Source organism: Cheilinus undulatus, linkage group 24 (assembly GCF_018320785.1).
Source record: "Cheilinus undulatus linkage group 24, ASM1832078v1, whole genome shotgun sequence".
Lineage (NCBI taxonomy): Eukaryota > Metazoa > Chordata > Actinopteri > Labriformes > Labridae > Cheilinus > Cheilinus undulatus.
Window position 1 is genome coordinate 3661906 of NC_054888.1, and position 17515 is coordinate 3679420.

The following is a 17515-nucleotide window of genomic DNA, read 5'->3' on the forward strand; positions in this document are numbered from 1 at the left end:
TCTAATAATAATATGCATATAATTTAAATTCAAAATAAAAAATATTATTTAAAATTTATCTAAAGTATTGCTAACTATTTATATAACTACTTCATATCAAATAACAAAATGTAACTTTTTATCATTCATTTATTTTTTATTTATTTATAAATAAAAAGTACTATAGGTAGTTATATAAAACTCTTTATAATTTATTTATTATAGCAAAAATATAGTACAATTATATAAAATTTTATTCATAATTAATTATTGGTATTTTTTATCCTCTTTAATTTTCTATATTTAATAATAAATATGTAGATATGAAAAATACAAAATAAAAAATATTTAAAATGTATATAAAGTATTGCTAACTATTTATATAACTACTATATATATATATATATATATATCATTTATTTATTTTTTATTTATTTAGAAATTAAAAAGTGCTATAGGTAGTTATATAGAACTCCTTATAATCTATATATATAATTTTTTATAGCAAAATTATTATATATTTATGTAAAATTTTATTCATAATTACTTACTTGTATTTTTTATCCTCTTTATTTTTCTATTTTTTAAAAGTTACTCTAATATGCTTTCAGAATAACTGAACTGCAAAAACAAGTGTTTGAAGGCCTTTATGTTGGATTTCTCCAATAAAAACGATCAAAATTGATGTTTTATTTTTCCAAGTGTTTGTGGAAAGCCTTGGCTTTTTTTACGAGTGGGGAAAAAGGTGGAGTACCACCGACTTAGAGGATCCAACGGCTATTTAAGAGTCTTAAAAGAAGAAGCTTTGCTGCTCTAGAAAAGCTGTGAAATCTTTCTCTTTAGAGTCTTTGAACTTGAATATTTTCCTTGCAGAATATGAAAAAATCAAAAACATGATGGAGGAGGAGGAGTCGAGCCAACAAATGACATTTGGTCATTGTGGGTCAGATCTGGTGGCTTTGGAGAGGACATTACAACAGCTGTTTCTGCTTTAATAAAAGCATCTTATCCTTTATAAAAGAGGTCCGACTCTGCAGGGATCCTTTCTGTAATATCGTTGGACAATAATGAAAAAGGCCCAGCTCTGACAGAAGAGAATGAAACCTTTATGTGCCGTTTTTAGCAACAAAGACGGTTACACACACTACGAGATAATCATGCCCATTCCCCCTTCAGACCAGTCAGCAAAAGTCTGATTATCTGATGGTGATGGTGGAAAGATTATGTTGCCAGATTCCTGCGGTGTGGTTGTGTTCAGAGAGATTCCACCCTCCCTAATCTGCTTAAACTTTCAAATCCAACATGATCACCATTTATGACCAGAAATCCTGCTGCGTGGCGGAAACACTGAGGACAACTGAGCATGTGCAAGGAGGACTGTTGCTAGATCAGAGTGATAGCCAATCAGGGGGCAAGCTGACTGAAGGAGGAAGCACAACAAACACAGCCAGGTATAAAGATGGATGGACGTCTGGAATGGAGGAGCAACTTCCTGATTTTTTGGCGACAGTATAGTTGTGCTCTCCCTGCATACTTTGACGGCTACACATAACAAAATGAGTTTTTTCTCAGTCAAACATACGTTGATGTTGGCCATCTTCTGAAATCACGTCTCTCTGAGATCTAACGTCTGAGGAATCTCCGCTGTTCCCACAAACGGCAGCTGTGAGGTTTAGTGTTATGCATTTGGAGCATTAGAATGTTAAACTAGTTGGAATTGTCCTTTTCTGGGGGAATAGATGGCCGACCGGTTATGGAGCTCGTCTTTCAAGCAGGTTTGATTCCAGCCTGTGGCTCCTTATTATAAGTACCACCATCTTCTTTCCTACACTATCCCCTGTCCCGTCCTCTTCAAACAAAGGCAAAAGAGACCAAATAAAAAAAACGTGCTTGTGCATCTTTATTTCCCCTACAGATGCACGCTGCTCTGTTTGCAGTAACTGTGAGTAAATGACTGTAATCTGTCTCTTTATTATTCCTCTGTTTTCCTCTCTGCCATGCTAACAAGTGTCTCCTCTTCCCCCTGACTGTGATTCCCTGTGTAACTAACTGCATCGCCACGGGAGTCCAGCAGCTTCAGCGTGGACGCCCCGTCCCGACAAACACACGCTCCCCTCATTAGCTCGTATGACGAAGGCGTCAGACAAACAACGGGGCCGCTGTTGTCTCCGTAATTACACTGATGGGCTCCTTAAAGCTGAAAAAGCACACCAGACGTCTCAACGCAGCGTCTCGCTAATGTTTCTCCTCACTAAGGCAGAAGTAAATCTGAGGGCGACCAATCAGCTCTCCGCGGCATTTCTCTGCAGCAGCTCAGCTCTAAGGCTTCTTTTGTAGCGCGGCTTGGAATAAAACCGAGATTAGGAAGAGTCAGTAAGCCTCTTTTTTTTCTTTTGGTCGATCTCATTCCTGCAGAGCATTGATTCCTTAAACAGAGCATGCAGGAGACTGAGACTGCTGATGGAGGGATAATCCCAATCTCATTAATCTGGGTCACTGTGGCAGGTGACAGGAGAGGATTCAAGTGTTAAAATGCTGCGGGGTCACCACAACAGTGTCAGCACAGCGCGCCGTAGCTGACGGCTAACAAAGCTGCAGGGGAAAGGATTTCCACCAATGAAATGATCAAAATATCACGTTACATAACAGCGGGGCGTTGTTTAGTGAGACGCGACACAAAAACAAGCGTTTACACTCAAACTTAAAGGAGGATTCAGACTTTAAAAGGCATGATTTACATCATTTACATCTCACTTTCAGCCTCTAAATTAAGTCAAGCTATGCACTAAATGATAAAAACTCCCCAGGAGACATTTTTGTGGGTAAGGATCAAAAACCTGAGGCTGAACTGGAGTAAAATATCCAAAACCCACACTGAACATCCACTTTCTTTGACTATAACGTCATGAAGAAGTAATCAGATTCATTACAAATTATACTTTAAAGCAGTGATTCTCAACCTTGGGGTTGGGACCCCATTGGGGGTCGTGAGACACTTAAAAGGGGTCTCCAGATGCCTTAGAAAAAAACTTTTATTTACACTTTCGCTTTATATCAATTTTGCCAACTTCTACCAATTTTCAACACTTTTCCTACCAATTTAAGCACAGTTGTGCCACCCAAAGCTCATTTTTGTCTATTTCAAACCCTTTTAACCATTTTTTTCAGCCTCGTTTTGACATTTTTAAACCAACTCTTGCCACTTTCCACCTATTGTTGCCTCTGTGAACCCTGTACTGCCACTATAAACTACTTTTATGCCCATTTTAACCACATTTTGTTATTTATTATTCCCATTTTTGCCAGTTTAACCCAGTTTTTCTTCCCATTTCACCAAATTTTCCAGTCATTTTTTTGACTATAAACCCATTTTGGCGGCTTTTTATTCCCTTTGGATACATTTTGTGCCCATTTTTGTGATTTTTTACCCACTTTCACCAATTTTCATTCCTCTTTTAATACTTTTATGCCAACTTTTGCCACCTTAATCCAAATTTGGTCACTTTTTAATCCCTTTTAATACTTTTTATGCCAATTTTTGTCACTTTTAACTTATTTTGCCACTTTTCATTCCTGTTGTAATACTTTTTTTTTGCCACTTTAAACCAAATTTGGTCACTTTATAATCCCCCTTAGTACTTTTTATGCAAATTTTTGCCACTTTTATTCCTCTTTTGATAGTTTTCAGTCCCATTTTTGCGACTCTAAACCTTTTTTAGCCACTTTTTATTCCCTTTTTAATACTTTTTTCTGCCCATTTTTGCCACTTTAAACCAAATTTGGTCACTTTTTAATCCCCCTTAGTACTTTTTCTATTCCCTTTCGATTCTTTTTATGCCTATTTTTGCCACTTTCAACCAAATTTGGTCACTTTCCCACATGACTGTATTTTTTTATGGCTGTGTTTCACCACCTTCAGGTACAGTGGGGGTCCCCGGTCTTTGGGACCTTTATTTTGGGGGTTGTGAGCTGAAAAGGTTGAGAAACACTGCTTTAAAGTACCAGCGTTTAAGGAAAGCACTTTATAGAATAGTATTAGTAGAATAAAAGGTTGCATACAAGAAAAAAATGCCATCAAGTCTGGCTAATTTAGGATTAAAAAGACTTCAATGTCTACTTTTTGCATGCAATGTGCAGAAATTCAGCTTGCACATGCATCTGGAAACATGCAGAATATCAAATGAGGAAAAGTTCTGGTTCCATCGAGTCTTATCAGGTTCAACATCCAGGAGAGCTGCAGCATTAACAGTTCTAATATTTAGATACTGATCCCCACATTTTAGAGCTTGACTCTGTTGCCGGCTGAACTCTGACTTCTTTTAAACATACTTCACACAAAGGTCAAACACGGTGGCGATGGCGGCTGTGTGGTGAAGTGATTTGCTGTGCATGCCTTCACAGCAGGACGGAGGAAAAAAGGGTCAAAAAGGGTTGAATTACACCAGGGAGGGGATTGTTGAAGATATAATGTAAGGAAATTTTACTTTTATTTAAGTTTTGTACATTTAAGCTAAGCTAAGCTAAAAATGTACAGAAGATGGCAAAGAGTCTATGAAACTCTTCTAAACATAACTGTTTTATTCTTTCTAAGGATCAAAACTTGGACTTTTTTATTGGATAACTCTGGTTAAGTTGCAAATTTGGGTCTTGATTTCTCATTAAGGAGTAGGTGCTAGGTCCTGAGGCTCAACCAGTTATAAGAGGCTCATGTAGTTGGACTCTACAACATTTTAAACTTTGATATGGTACAAGTAAAAAAAAAAATCAAATACCCTTTTTGATACTATGGTAACAGAATTAACATGCCTAGACACCCTACATCAGGTAAATTCTTGTAGAAAAAAATGCAGGAAAATCCTGAAAACTTTCTAAAATGTGCAATTACATTGGCAGCAACTATTCAGGCAACGCATTCTCTTTGAAGGTTGAGGCACAGGCTGCTTCAAAGTGGCTGTTTCAGGTGGGAAATTTATGTCTGCCTTCAGTATGAAGGTAAGTAAAGACATCACGATGGAGTCTATACCCTAACAACGTTTCACCATTTCGAACATCACCAAACATTTCCAAACTTGTAGAATAAATCACTTGAACTGAGTCTCTCCTGATTGGAGTAGAGGCGTTATAGAGGCGAGAGCAGGAGAAGTGGAGCCTGCAGAGGAGCGCTGTGCTCTCTTGTGCTTCTGTAACGCCGTAATGCAGTATGACGGTGACACCCAGAAAACTTCATCGTGGAATCAAGGAGTAATGAAGCTGGAGCTTCATGACAAGGCCTCATGACTGCAGATCTGTGGGGTTTTACAGCTTTGGCATTTATTTATACTAACAATCATTAAAATGAAGGGTTTTATCGTTTTAAGACATGTATGAAAAAGTATCAAAGTATAAAAATGCATGCAGTTCTGAAATTGCAATTATTTGCATGCCTTGAGTCTTTTGTTAAGCAACTGTGCATAATTTGCACCTTATTTTCTTGCAAGAATTTCTCCTTGTCCTTTAGAGTGTATTTTAACTTTTTTAACTTTCATAGCTGCTATGATAATAGATTAATGAAACAATCTCTTCCATCAGGATTGAAGGCATGCTGGGTTTGCAGGCGATGGCGTGTTCTGACAATAGAGAAGCGTGTGAAGGTTGTGGCTGAAGTAAATCTGCACAGAAGTCAGTCTGAAGCGAGTAAAGGAGCCAATTGTCCGGCTGTCTTATTCGTGTTATGGTTGTAATCCTGCTTTAACGGAGGCGATCGTAGCGGCTTTAGCGGCGAGCTCCTACGTTGAGCCTGTAAGAGTACGCCTGCTTAGGGCTGTAAGTGACACACACTGGGGGAAAACACACACTCTTAAATATGCCAACAAACACGCACACACATGTAGCTAGGCTGACGTGTGTGCACAGAGGCGTGCGCGTACACACTTAGCGCCGTATCGCCAACACAGAGGATAAAAGGCCCGTGAACGAGCTGAGAGCCTAATTAGGTTTTAATTGATTTTGGAGTGGGTCTCTCTCTCTCCCTCTCTCCTCTCTGGCTCTGTCTCGCTCGGCCCTGTCGTGGATTAGCGTCAGTGAGTGAGTGTTCCTCAGATGTGATTATTGACCTGTTCGCTCTGCCTCTCCCCGGGCTCTGATGAATACATGCATGAGGCTCTGACATGAGTGAGAGCGCTGTCTGTCGCTCTCTGCACACAAACATTCCACTGCACCGCACACATAAATCACACACACAGGAGCATCACACATCCAGGCTCCATTAGGGCTCGTTTGGACCCGGACCCCTCCTTTAGTCTGTCTGTCTGGCAGTCTGTCTGACTCTTTATGACACCGTCTCACTCCCCCTCCCCCAAAGACGCCCGCAGAGACGAGGCGGACCAGGGAGGTTAGGGGAATGGAAACCCTCGAGGGTCGCTAATTCTGCACCAGACCAGACATGTCCGCTCTGAGGTCCCTATGTCTACACGGCTAATTGTCTTTCACACCTTTGCTGTTTGTTGGTGACCGGGGTTGTTTCCTGCAGGCACCTCCAAACACGCCAACATGACTGCAGCATGCTCTATGTGTGCTTACATGATGGAGAAACGCAGAGCACTGAAGCACATCTGGTGGCCAAAACTGCACACTTTCTCACGCCATGCATCGTCTCAGTGTGGACTCTGCCTTTCTCTCATAGTTTAATCATGAACTCTGACCTTTACCGAGTCAAGTGAGGCCTTCAGCTCTTAAATTTTTGTTCTGTGTTCTTTTGGGACCTCCTGGATGAGTCATCCATGCGCTCTTGGAGTCAGTTTGGTAGGCAAGCCAGTACTGTTCCAAGTTTTCCCCATTTGTGGATAATGGCTCTCAGCATGGTTGGCTGGAGTCCCAAAGCCTAAGAAATAGCCAGCCACTCCTGAGAAGGTTCACCATGATTCCAAGTTTTCCCCATTTGTGGGTAATGGCTCTCAGCATGGTTTTCTAGAATCCAAAAGTGGTAGAAATGTCTTTGTAAACTCTTCCAGACTGACAGATGTCAGTGACTTTATTTCTCGACAAACAAAAACCACAAAAAAAAAAAAAAAGAAAGTTGGAGGAGAGCTAAAAAGGTGAAGCAGAACAGAAACAGGAAGAGTAAAAATTAACTGGCAGGAAGAAGAAGAAAGAGAAGGTGGTCAAAAGAGGAAGAAGAATGGAGAACCAGAAAAGAGAAGAATGAAAAGAAGGGGCCTAAAAGCTGGTGGATTGAAGTCAGCTCTTCTCTGATGGATCTGAATTCAGACATGGCTTCTCCGTGTCTTTTTGTCCCTTAAAGGCTCCGATAGCAGCTGATTTCTCTCTGTAAACACATCAGAAATCGTGTTATTTATAAACCCTCAGCATGTTTTAACTCGTCAGCAGAGGGGTTCTCGTTAAAAAAGCTCGTCATATCCTTTTTCAGTCACTTTAATCTTAACGCCAGCATAAACACATAAAGCTTTCATTGTGAGCGTCAGAACTACACCAAACATTAGCACATCATTTGCTGTTGGTGCGTGCTGGTCGCCTGATTTATTGTGTTTGTGCAGATAAAAGAGCAACAGCTGCTGGTGACTATCAGGAAACCAAACTTGGCCGCTGTCAGATGATTTTTTTTCCCCGTCGGCTCTGCTCCCGTTCTTTCTTTCTCCTCTCTGAGCTCAGAGAGCCTCGGGATCTCCGAGCTGTAAACAAAGAACAACTGCCTGTCGCTTCTCTCGTCTCCCTCTGCGTGATGTACAGAAGCAGAAATTAAGGCAGGCTGGGAGGGCGAGCGGCGTTCACCCTGGATGGGGTCTCTAATAAACCATAAGTGCCTCTGAAATATTAACTAGATGCTGCGAGTGAAATCCCTGCAGATCTGCAGGGCCTGCCATCTTCAATCTAACCCAAAAAACAAACAGCACCCCTCTCCTCCTCCTCATCCTCCTCCTCCTCCCTAACCGGCCGTCCATCACACACCGGTACTTACAGATGACAGGGGCCAAACCGCTGACCACAGGCAGTCTGGGCTCAGCCCTGGACCTTCTAGTGCCTCATCGATTGGAAACATCAGACTAGAGCTGAAGCCGTGACCCTGCTGGCCCTGCTGGCCGCCTTTTAATCGACCTATCAGCATATTTATGACTGAGACTCTACGGGACAGGAAGTAGTTCATGCAGACGCCGCTCCAGGGGGAAGGCTTCTTTCTTAATCAAAGTCTTATAAACCCAGACTCGTTCACATATCCATAGAATCACATATATTTCACATCTATCTGGACGTAGACGGTGTTTTTAGAGGGCAGAACCTTTCAGAAAATCATGGAAGGTGATTGGACAAATGCACTTCCTGTCACATTCATTCCAGGCCTATCCCAGCTGGAATTGGGCAAGAGGCGGGGTACACCCTGGACTGGTCACCAGTCAATCAAAGGGCTGACATATAGACAGACAACCAGACACACTCACACCTACGGGCAATTTAGAGTAACCAGTTAACCTAACTGCATGTTTTTTGGTGGTGGGAGGAAGCCAGAGAACCCAGAGAACCCACGCGTGCACAGGGAGAACATGGAAACTTGAACCAGGAACCTTCTTGCTGTGAGGCAACGGTGTTAACCCCTGCACTACCGTGCATCCCTGAGCTTTCTTCATTTGCAGAATTAAAAGGAATGCATCTTTTATAATGCGTTTTTAATCATCTATACTCACATTTTTACAGTTTTGTTTTGGTAAATCTGCAGCACATTTACTCACACTGGAGCATCCGTGGCAGGAAGGAGCAATTGATCAGAGAAACTGTTGAAACTGCTCTCTTCTCATTCTAACTCCACCTGTCCCTGCTCATATCATCATTAGAGCTCTGACCTCAGCCACAGTCATGACCGTTCCACTCTGATGGCCATGATCCGGCCCTAAACGCCGCCCATGAGCCACATATTGACCCATCAGAACGTGAACAGCTCCCTTCAGTCGTGACCTCTGGCAGCTCATCTGTCTCTCTTTCATCCTCAGCCATCACCTCCTCCTCCTCCTCCTCGTCATCTCCTCTACTCTCTCTCTCCCTGCGGTCACTGCTGATCATCTATCGATTTCCCATTACAAGAGGAATACACACATTGATCTCACGCCTCTCTGCTTGCCCTGCGGGTGTGTGTAGACGATGATAGCACGCACACACAGATTCATCTCTCTCAGTGAGCAGGCGTTTTTTATGATGTGTGTGTGATAAAGTTATTTCCTCAAATCTTCCCACCTCAGGCTGCGTTCAATAACAAATAACTGAATAAAAAGGAGGAAATAAAAGGTGGGAGAAGAGGATCAAAAGGAAGATGAAGGGAAAAAGAAAGAGCATGTTGAAGGAAGAGCTGCCTCCTCCTCCTCCTCCTCCTCCTCACTAGGTAGCATCCTGAGGCTCAGTGATGGCAGATTGCATTAGAGATATGGGCCTGATATTTCATCTAGCCTTTATTACATTTACTTCGCATCAATCGGCTGGCAACCTGGAGGTAAGAGCTATTTGGCACGCGGCCGGGCTCCCCCCTTTTGAAATGAAATCCTGAATTAAAGTGCCACCTCAGACCTGCAGATTTGATTGCTGCAGCACAGCCGCCGTTTGGCCACGCCGCAGCGTCCGAGGAATGACTGTTTGAACCCTCGGAGGGAAAATCTGCAGCTGGACGGGGGAAAATTAGAAGATCAGACCCCTATTGCTTGGGCTGACTGAGCACTTTTTATGGTTTAGAAGGGCCTAAAGTGCCCCAGGGGGGATGTGCTGTCTGAGGGGACTCTCACACTGACAGGCTTAGATGTGAACGTGGATGCGATTTTAAACACATCTTTGGACCAATTTATCATGCATGTTTCTTTAAAGCCGTGTTACTCAACCCTGCTCGACCACAGAGCCAAGTTGTTGAAAAATGCCTTTGCAAGATCCACAATCTAAGAGGTGAAAAGTGGCAATAACAGCTTAAGGAGCATTAAAAGTAAATCAAAGCTGGCAAAAATGTTCAAAAAGAAGCAAAAATGTGTGAAAAGGGGTGAAAATGGGAAGAAAGAGTGGAGCAGGGGTCAGAAAATAGCAAAAATGGATAAAAAGTGACAAAAAATGAGTTACAGGTGCCAAAAATGGTCCAAAAGTGGCAAAAAAATGGGTGGACATTGACTAAATGGGAAAAAAAGCAGTGAAGAGTGGCAAAAAAAGGAAAAAAGTGGTATTAAATGGCAAAAGGTTGCTAAAATGGGAAAAAAATGGTGAATTACAGGTGCCAAAAATGGGATTAAAGGGGGAAAAATGGGCAAAAAAATGGGTGGACATTGACTAAAATGGGCAAAAAGCACTCCAGAGTGGCAAAAAAGGAAACAAGTGGTATTTAATGGCAAAAGGTAGCTCTAATGGGTGAAAAGTGGTGAAAAAGGGCAAAAGTTGGCAAAAAGAAGAGGCAAAATAGGTGAAAAATAAGAAACAAGTATTTAATGGCAAAAGGTAGCTCTATTGGGTGAAAAAAAAATTGAAAAAGGGAAAAAAGTTTCCCTTTAAAGTTTTCTGGGTGAATAATATTTAGAATTATAACATAAAAGAGCCACATGTTGAGTATCACTGCTTTAAAGCATCCAAAATGACTCTTTAAGGGTTAAAGGGACACAAAAGGTCATGCAACTCTGCAGCAGATTAAAGCATTGGTGCAAAATCCCAGGAAGCACAGGCAGTCATTCTCTGTTTTCTAAAACAGGCTTGATAGGATGGCTCTGGCTCTTTTTTGCAGGCTTGTTGTGAAGTTTGTAGCTCCAGGAGTGTATAAAGATGTAAGGGTCCAATCAGAGCTGCTCCCAGGTTTGTTTTCTTTGTGTTTCCAGCAGCAGCAGTCTGGACTAGTGTTGTGTTTCAGGTACCACTCTCTGACTCTGCAATCCCGGCTGTCACGCAGATTCTTCAGCCTTGACCGAGATACCGAGCCCTCCACCTCCGCACTCCCCCCTTCACCCCTCACCATCGCCGAGCAGCGTGAAAACATGCAAAAATCTCCTCTCTGCTCGCTCACACTGCCGTACCTAATCATACAGGCAAAAAAAAAAAAAAGCAGAAGAAAAGGAAGCTAGCCGTAACAGCGCTACAGGGCTGGGATCAATCCCCAGTAAAAAGCAGAGCGGAGGACAGAGAGAGGAGGAATATCGAGCCCTACTTTGGCTTTTTCCACTCATTTCTGCTGCTTTTTCGGCGCCCAAAAGGGAAATGCATCCAGAAGGGCAAACACATTAGAGCTGGAGGTTATGCATAAATAAATGTTGGCATGATCCCCTCTTTCTCCCTAATAGGCCTTTAAAAGCAGAGAAATCTCAGGGCGAGAGGATGCCCGGAAGAGCTGCTGGTGGGGCTGGGAAATGTGGACCAAAAATCACACTGAGTGATTTTAGCTGGGTGCTTTTACATAAAATATGTGCCAGGATTTTTCATGTGGAGAAATAACTAATGGGTGTCATGATTAGAACCTTTTACTGAGCATGAGGACTTCATAAACTCACTAGAAATCTTACACTGCCCAGCCCTACTCATACAAGCTGACTGTCATGCCTGCAGAAATACTCACATGAAGACTTTCTCCCTCCCACGCTCACACTCTGACACATGCACACACTCATACATGCACACTCTGACACATGCACACACTCATACATGCACTCTCATCCATGCACACACTCACCCATGCACACTCATACATGCACACTCTCACACATGCACACTCACCCCAGCACACTCACATTCACACTCTCATACATGCAGGGTGCATGAAGGGGAGATTGAGTGGGAGTGTGTTAGAGGCCAGGCCAAAGCCTCAGCCCCTCCAGGCGAGTGTAAAACTGAAAAAAGGAGAAGAAGAATAACCCCCATCCTTGTAAAATGTCTGCAGAGAGCGGAGAAAGAGGAGGCATTTCAGTTTCCTCCTCCTCCTCCCGCTGCCCTGCACGCCTCGGGCTGTGAGAAACTGCTTATCAACAGCTGAGCCGTTCCTCTCTGCAGCACACTGGACTCTCCCGCTCCAGTAGTGTCGAGGCTGGTGTAAAAGTACTGAGAAACATACTGCCAGCGAGATAATTATGCAACATTTTGCCTTTGACAGAGAGCGGCAGAAACCTGGAGGCACAACGCCGAGGCATCAAAATAGCATTTACAGTTGGCTGCAGAATGACATGAGCATCTGAATGGAGACGACAATCATTAGAAAAAAAGCTTTCACCAAACGCCGCCATTGATGTCCGCATGAAAGTTACATTTCTATCCTCGCCAGAAACGCCGCTTTGTCGACTAACAATGAAACAAATGGGCACATGTCGGGTTGTTAGTTCTTCATTAAACACAGAGTCAGGACATAAATGCTCATAAATATTACATCTCTGATTGGTTAAGAGATTAAGCTTCTAAGATATTTTCAACATCTGCACACAAGTTCTTAAAAAGTTTAAAATCTGCAGACAAAGTGATGGGAATCGCAAGATATTTATTTTTGCATAAGCTGGAAGAGTCTAGACCAGTGATACTCAGCGTGTGGCGAATGAGACACATGTGGCTCTTTTATGGCTTGATTCTAAATTTTATTACCCAAAAAACCTTGAAGGGAAACTTTTCTAGCTGTTTTTCACAATTTCTTTTGCCACTTTTCACTCATTTGAGCTCCCTTTCACTATTAAATCCTACTTGTTTCTTATTTTTGCCCGTTTTTTGCCACTTCTTTTTGCAACTTTTTCCAATTTTTGCCACTTTTATCAAATTTTTCTCATTTTTACCATTTCTAATAATAATAACAACTTTATTTGTATAGCAATTTTAAAAACATGGGTTTACAAAGTGCTTTGACAAGTGCAGAAGCAAGTACAAAAACGAAGCAACAACCCAGACAAAAGACAAGAAACAGAGTGAACAGAAACAGAGTTTTTTGCCACTTTCACCCATTTAAGCTACTTTTTGCCATTAAATACCACATTTTTCCTCATTTTTTGCCAATTTTTGCCATGTCTTTTTGCCACTGTAATCCCATTAGAGCTACCTTTTGCCATTAAATATTACTTGTTTCCTTTTTTGCCCATTTATGCCACTTCTTTTTGCAGCCCTTTATTTTTTCAATTTTTGCCACTTTTATCAATTTTTTCCCACCTTTTGCTACTTTTATCCCATTAGAGCTACCTTTTGCAACTAGGCTACGAACCATTCCTTCCCTATTTTTTTTTCCATTTTTGCACTTTTTCACCACTTTTAACCCATTTAAGCTACTTTTTGTCATTAAATACCAGTTTTTCCTACTTTTTTTGCCCATTTTGGCTCTACTTTTAACCACTTTTATCCCATTTTTGCCCCTTTTTGCCCATTTAGGCTACTTGTCATTAAATACCACTTGTTTCCTATTTATTTTGCCCATTTTTGTCACTCTTGACTGCTTTTTGCCCATTTTAGTCAACTTCCACTAATTTATGCCACAGTTTTAGCCACTTTTTGACCATTTTTGCTACCTTTAATTTACTTTTCGCCACTCAGATTGCGGCTCCTTCAAAGGTATTTTTCAACAATTTGGCTCTTTGGTTGAGCAGGGTTGAGGATCACTGGTGTAGATGAAGTGAGAATATCTTGTCAACTTCAATCTTAGGATAAAATAAAATGACACATTTTTATTTAAATAAACTGTAAAAATCAATATACCGGGCTGTTTCAGCACCAAACTTCCTTTTTCATTGACTGTATAAAAATGGACAATGTGACAGCTGCCCAAAAAGAAGCCCAAACATTTAGAGCTCCCTCTACTGACTGGCTGCAGAAATTACATGCTCCTCCTCCTTCATGTGGATGGATGGGAAAGATGGCGTCTACGTCCAATTCTTCTGGAAGGTGCAATTCATGAGTTAATCAGAGATGGGGACTTTAGTTTTTAGTCTTGCACTGCACCAAAAGAAGGTATAGGAAGCACTGATCCCCATGACACTTATTTAATACTTTATTAAAGGTTTCAAAAACATGTTCAGACCTATTTTATCAATGAAACATTTGGGTTTTTTTAGATTTTCTTTCTTGGATATGAGTAAGGGGTGCCAGTGAAAGAGGTTGGGAACCACTGATCTAGATCTTCACCTTTGTCGTCTTATTTCTTGTCCCTCTGAGTGCCATTTAAACAAAAGGAAATAATGTAATGGTGGCATTTTCATTCGAAAAGCCATGCCAGTGTCACTGCTTCCACTGCAGCTTGAACAAAGTGAACTTCCTGTGCACGACTTCACAGCTTCACAAGTCTGAAAGCTGCAAAACTATGAAGTCAAAACACACAAATAATGTCTCTAAAACATGCTCTGTCATTAAAGTTAGCTCCTACCACGGATATAATAGTAACTTATGCAGGCAAGAGTTAATTTATCTGAGAAGTCAACACCTAATTGGTGATTTGATACTGTAAAATGGGCGGGAACAGCATGATTGACAGCTCTGTTGACTCCTGCAGAGCTTGAGTTATGGTGTTTTTTGGACTGGGTGTGTGGAAGCTTGATTTCCATTTCTGTGTGCATGTTAACCAGTGTGAGTGCCACGAGTCATGAAAGAAGAATCTAGAAAATAGAAAGCTTGCCTGTTTTTACTACGAGTCGTGTGCATCTCTCTGCAAAAATAGACAGCAAAATAAAAACCACAGCGCCATAATTCCACATTTATTCCTTATTACTACAGGTAAACGTTATGGTCACACTTCTGGTTCATGCTTTTCAAAGTAAAAGCCTGATCCGGCATTTACATGGAGGATCTCACCTCTTTTGTACAGAATGCTTTTATTCTGAAAGTTTTCTGGCTCAGTTATACAACGACTCAAGGAGATTTATTCAGGTAAAACTGATGGAGAAAGAGGGGGCTGTACCCGCCGGAGGGTGCTTTGACGGTTTAACAGGAAGTGGCTCCAAGTTTGTGGTACGTCTGCAGCTCTTGTGGTGATTTTTGGCTTCACTTTTGTACAGTAGGAGGAGATGGAGACACATCAGCCATCTTTATTCACATTCAGCGATGTTAGGCTAAAGCTAAAGCTACGTTTGAGCTGTGTGACACCAAAAACAAGTCTGTTAGTTTACAAGATGGTCAGCCTCGCGGTCCCTCTGACTCAGCTGTATAAAAGTGGAGCAGACAGTGACTCTCCCTCCTTCCTCTGAGGAGAAAAACAATAGAACATATGATTTGGATTATTCATGTCTCTGAGAAAGGAAACGGACCATCGCCGTCATATCCACGCCAACAGCTGGGCTTCATCCTTCTTCTTCTTCTTCCATGTTTATTCTCCTTCATGCGTCAAACTCCATCACGAATCTCTGCTTTCATCTCTTTCTTTCATTTTCCCACTGCACTATCTGCCCCCTCTAACCAAACACGCTTTAAAAGGCTGCCTGGCATTTGACTATCAGATGGAGGAGGATTACAGCCTGATAATGTCACGGCGGCATTAATGATGCTCAAAGTTTGATGAGTTTATTCTTCTGCATTTAAAAACTTCAGTCAGTGGCTTTCAAACATCATGAGGACAAATATCTCTGGGAGAATGTGGTGCTTTTTTCTTTCATTATCATTTTATTCACTTCTATTTAATGTCTACAAAAGGCTCCATTCTTGGTTTAACAAGGGTTAAAAAACACACGCATTCACTCTGTATCACAATCAAGCAAATTCAACCCAAGTTTAAAGGATGTGGAAACTAAAAAGAGCTAGATCCTCTGAGCCGTGCTGCCGCTGTGCCCTTGAGCAAACAATTAAAGCCATTAGCGGCCTCCAACAGTCCAGTCCTGAAAGTCTGCGGCTCTACTGGGCAGCATCAGTGAGTGATGGTGTGAATGTGTCACTCTGTTGATGCTTTCTTGCATTAATAATTATATCACAGAGAGAAACCACACTTCTGCTTGTTTCTACAATTAAAAGTTCCCTCTGATGTGACCTGCTGTGGTCAAACTGTGGAGAACGTTCCAGCAGCTTGGGACGGAGCCAAACCGCAGCAATGAATTACAAACGCATGTTGGAATAAAGGGAAACAAACGCTTTTGTGGCAAACTAATGAAAACGTCAATACAAATCACGCCTCAGCTGGAGTAATGACGCACCGCCAACGTTTACAGGAGGCGCAGATTTACGGGTGACGGGGGATCAAACTTACTTGCAGTCCAGCCGCTCGATCTCAAAGTGCGGGTTGAAGTTGAGGACGATGCGCTGCGACGGCTCCGGCGCCGTGATGATCCAGTGACAGTTCTGGTGAGGGGGGTACTCCAGAGGGTAACCCGGGGAGGTGATGTAGCCGGCCTCGCTGGCGTCCAGGACGCCTCCACACTCTGTGACTGCTGCAAGGACAGAGACAAAAGCGATTATTGGATTGTAAAATATTAAAAATACAGGAAAAGTGTGCATAAACTCAGCCTCACTGCACCTGAATGATTGATGATGCATTTCTTAATTTTAGAGTTTTTTTTATGTGGTCTGCTTCAAATCCCAGTTCCTGATGAAATAAGTTATGGTGATGTAACCAAGGGTTATTAGTCTGACAAAAAAAAACTCTAAATCAAGCAGTCAGGTGAGCGTTAGCTGATACTACAGAAAAACATCTACCACTCATGCCGCTACATAGCAGAGGAATTAGCCAATGGCTGATGTTTGACAAAAGGGCCGGTACCCATGTTACTCACTCTACATCCCTAGCCCCCATTACTGCATACATGACCTCATGCACTGTGTATGTAGAACAGTGGTCCCCAACCTGGGGTCCAGGGACCCCTAGGGGGGCGCCAAAGATCTCATTGGGGAGGCGTGGACCATGTCTGCTCTGAAGTTGTCAAAATCAGATCTACATATACTTCAAAAAATTATCATTAAAACATGATGTATTAGGGCCAAGCAAAAAGATTATCAAAAATGAAGAGAATTTTTTTAATTTTTAGGGTAAAAAAATCTAAATTTTTGAGATTTACAAGAAAGCAAACACAGAATTTATATATTTCCCCCCCAGAAAACCTTCAAAAAGGTCAAATTCAACTTCATTAGTTATACATTGCAAGTGACATTAATCAGTTTGTTCCACACTCTTGTACAGTTGGCTTCAATTATCAACCTTTATGTTTTTGTTTGTATATTTCCATTGCCCTTATTTGCAATTTTTCCTCTTTTTTGCCACTTTTATCTATTGTTACAGCTTTCAAAGCCCGAGATTGCCGCTTCTTTTGCCCCTTTTCACCAGTTTTTTTCTTTTTTGTCCTGCTATTTTCAGTTTTCTTCCACTTTTTGCTATGTTTTGCCCCTTCTTACCCATTTAAGTTGCCTTTTTCCATTGAATGCCACTTTTGACCATTTTTGCTGCCCAATAATTTTTTATCTTTTTTTTTTTTGCCATTTTCCACCAGTTTTTGCCTCGTTTATCTTGCTTTTTGCTATTTTCAAAATTTCCAAATGTTACCCTCTTTTCACTCATTTTCTGTCACATTTTTACTGTTTTTTTGCCAACTGTGACTCATTTTTAATCAATTTTTGCTGCTTTTTCTTTCCACTTTTTGCTATTTCTTTGACCATTTTTTTCAGTTTT

At 41.5% G+C, this 17515-nt stretch overlaps 1 protein-coding gene across 2 annotated transcripts in view; it reads right to left on the reverse strand.

The window, feature by feature from the left end:
• nrp2a (neuropilin 2a) overlaps nucleotides 1–17515 on the reverse strand; it is a 127526-nt gene that overhangs the window by 87915 nt on the left and 22096 nt on the right. For both annotated transcript variants that reach the window (XM_041781630.1, XM_041781632.1), the window contains exon 2: nucleotides 16103–16283. In XM_041781630.1, the coding sequence (XP_041637564.1) occupies nucleotides 16103–16283 (181 nt within the window). The remainder of the gene's footprint in view (nucleotides 1–16102; nucleotides 16284–17515) is intronic.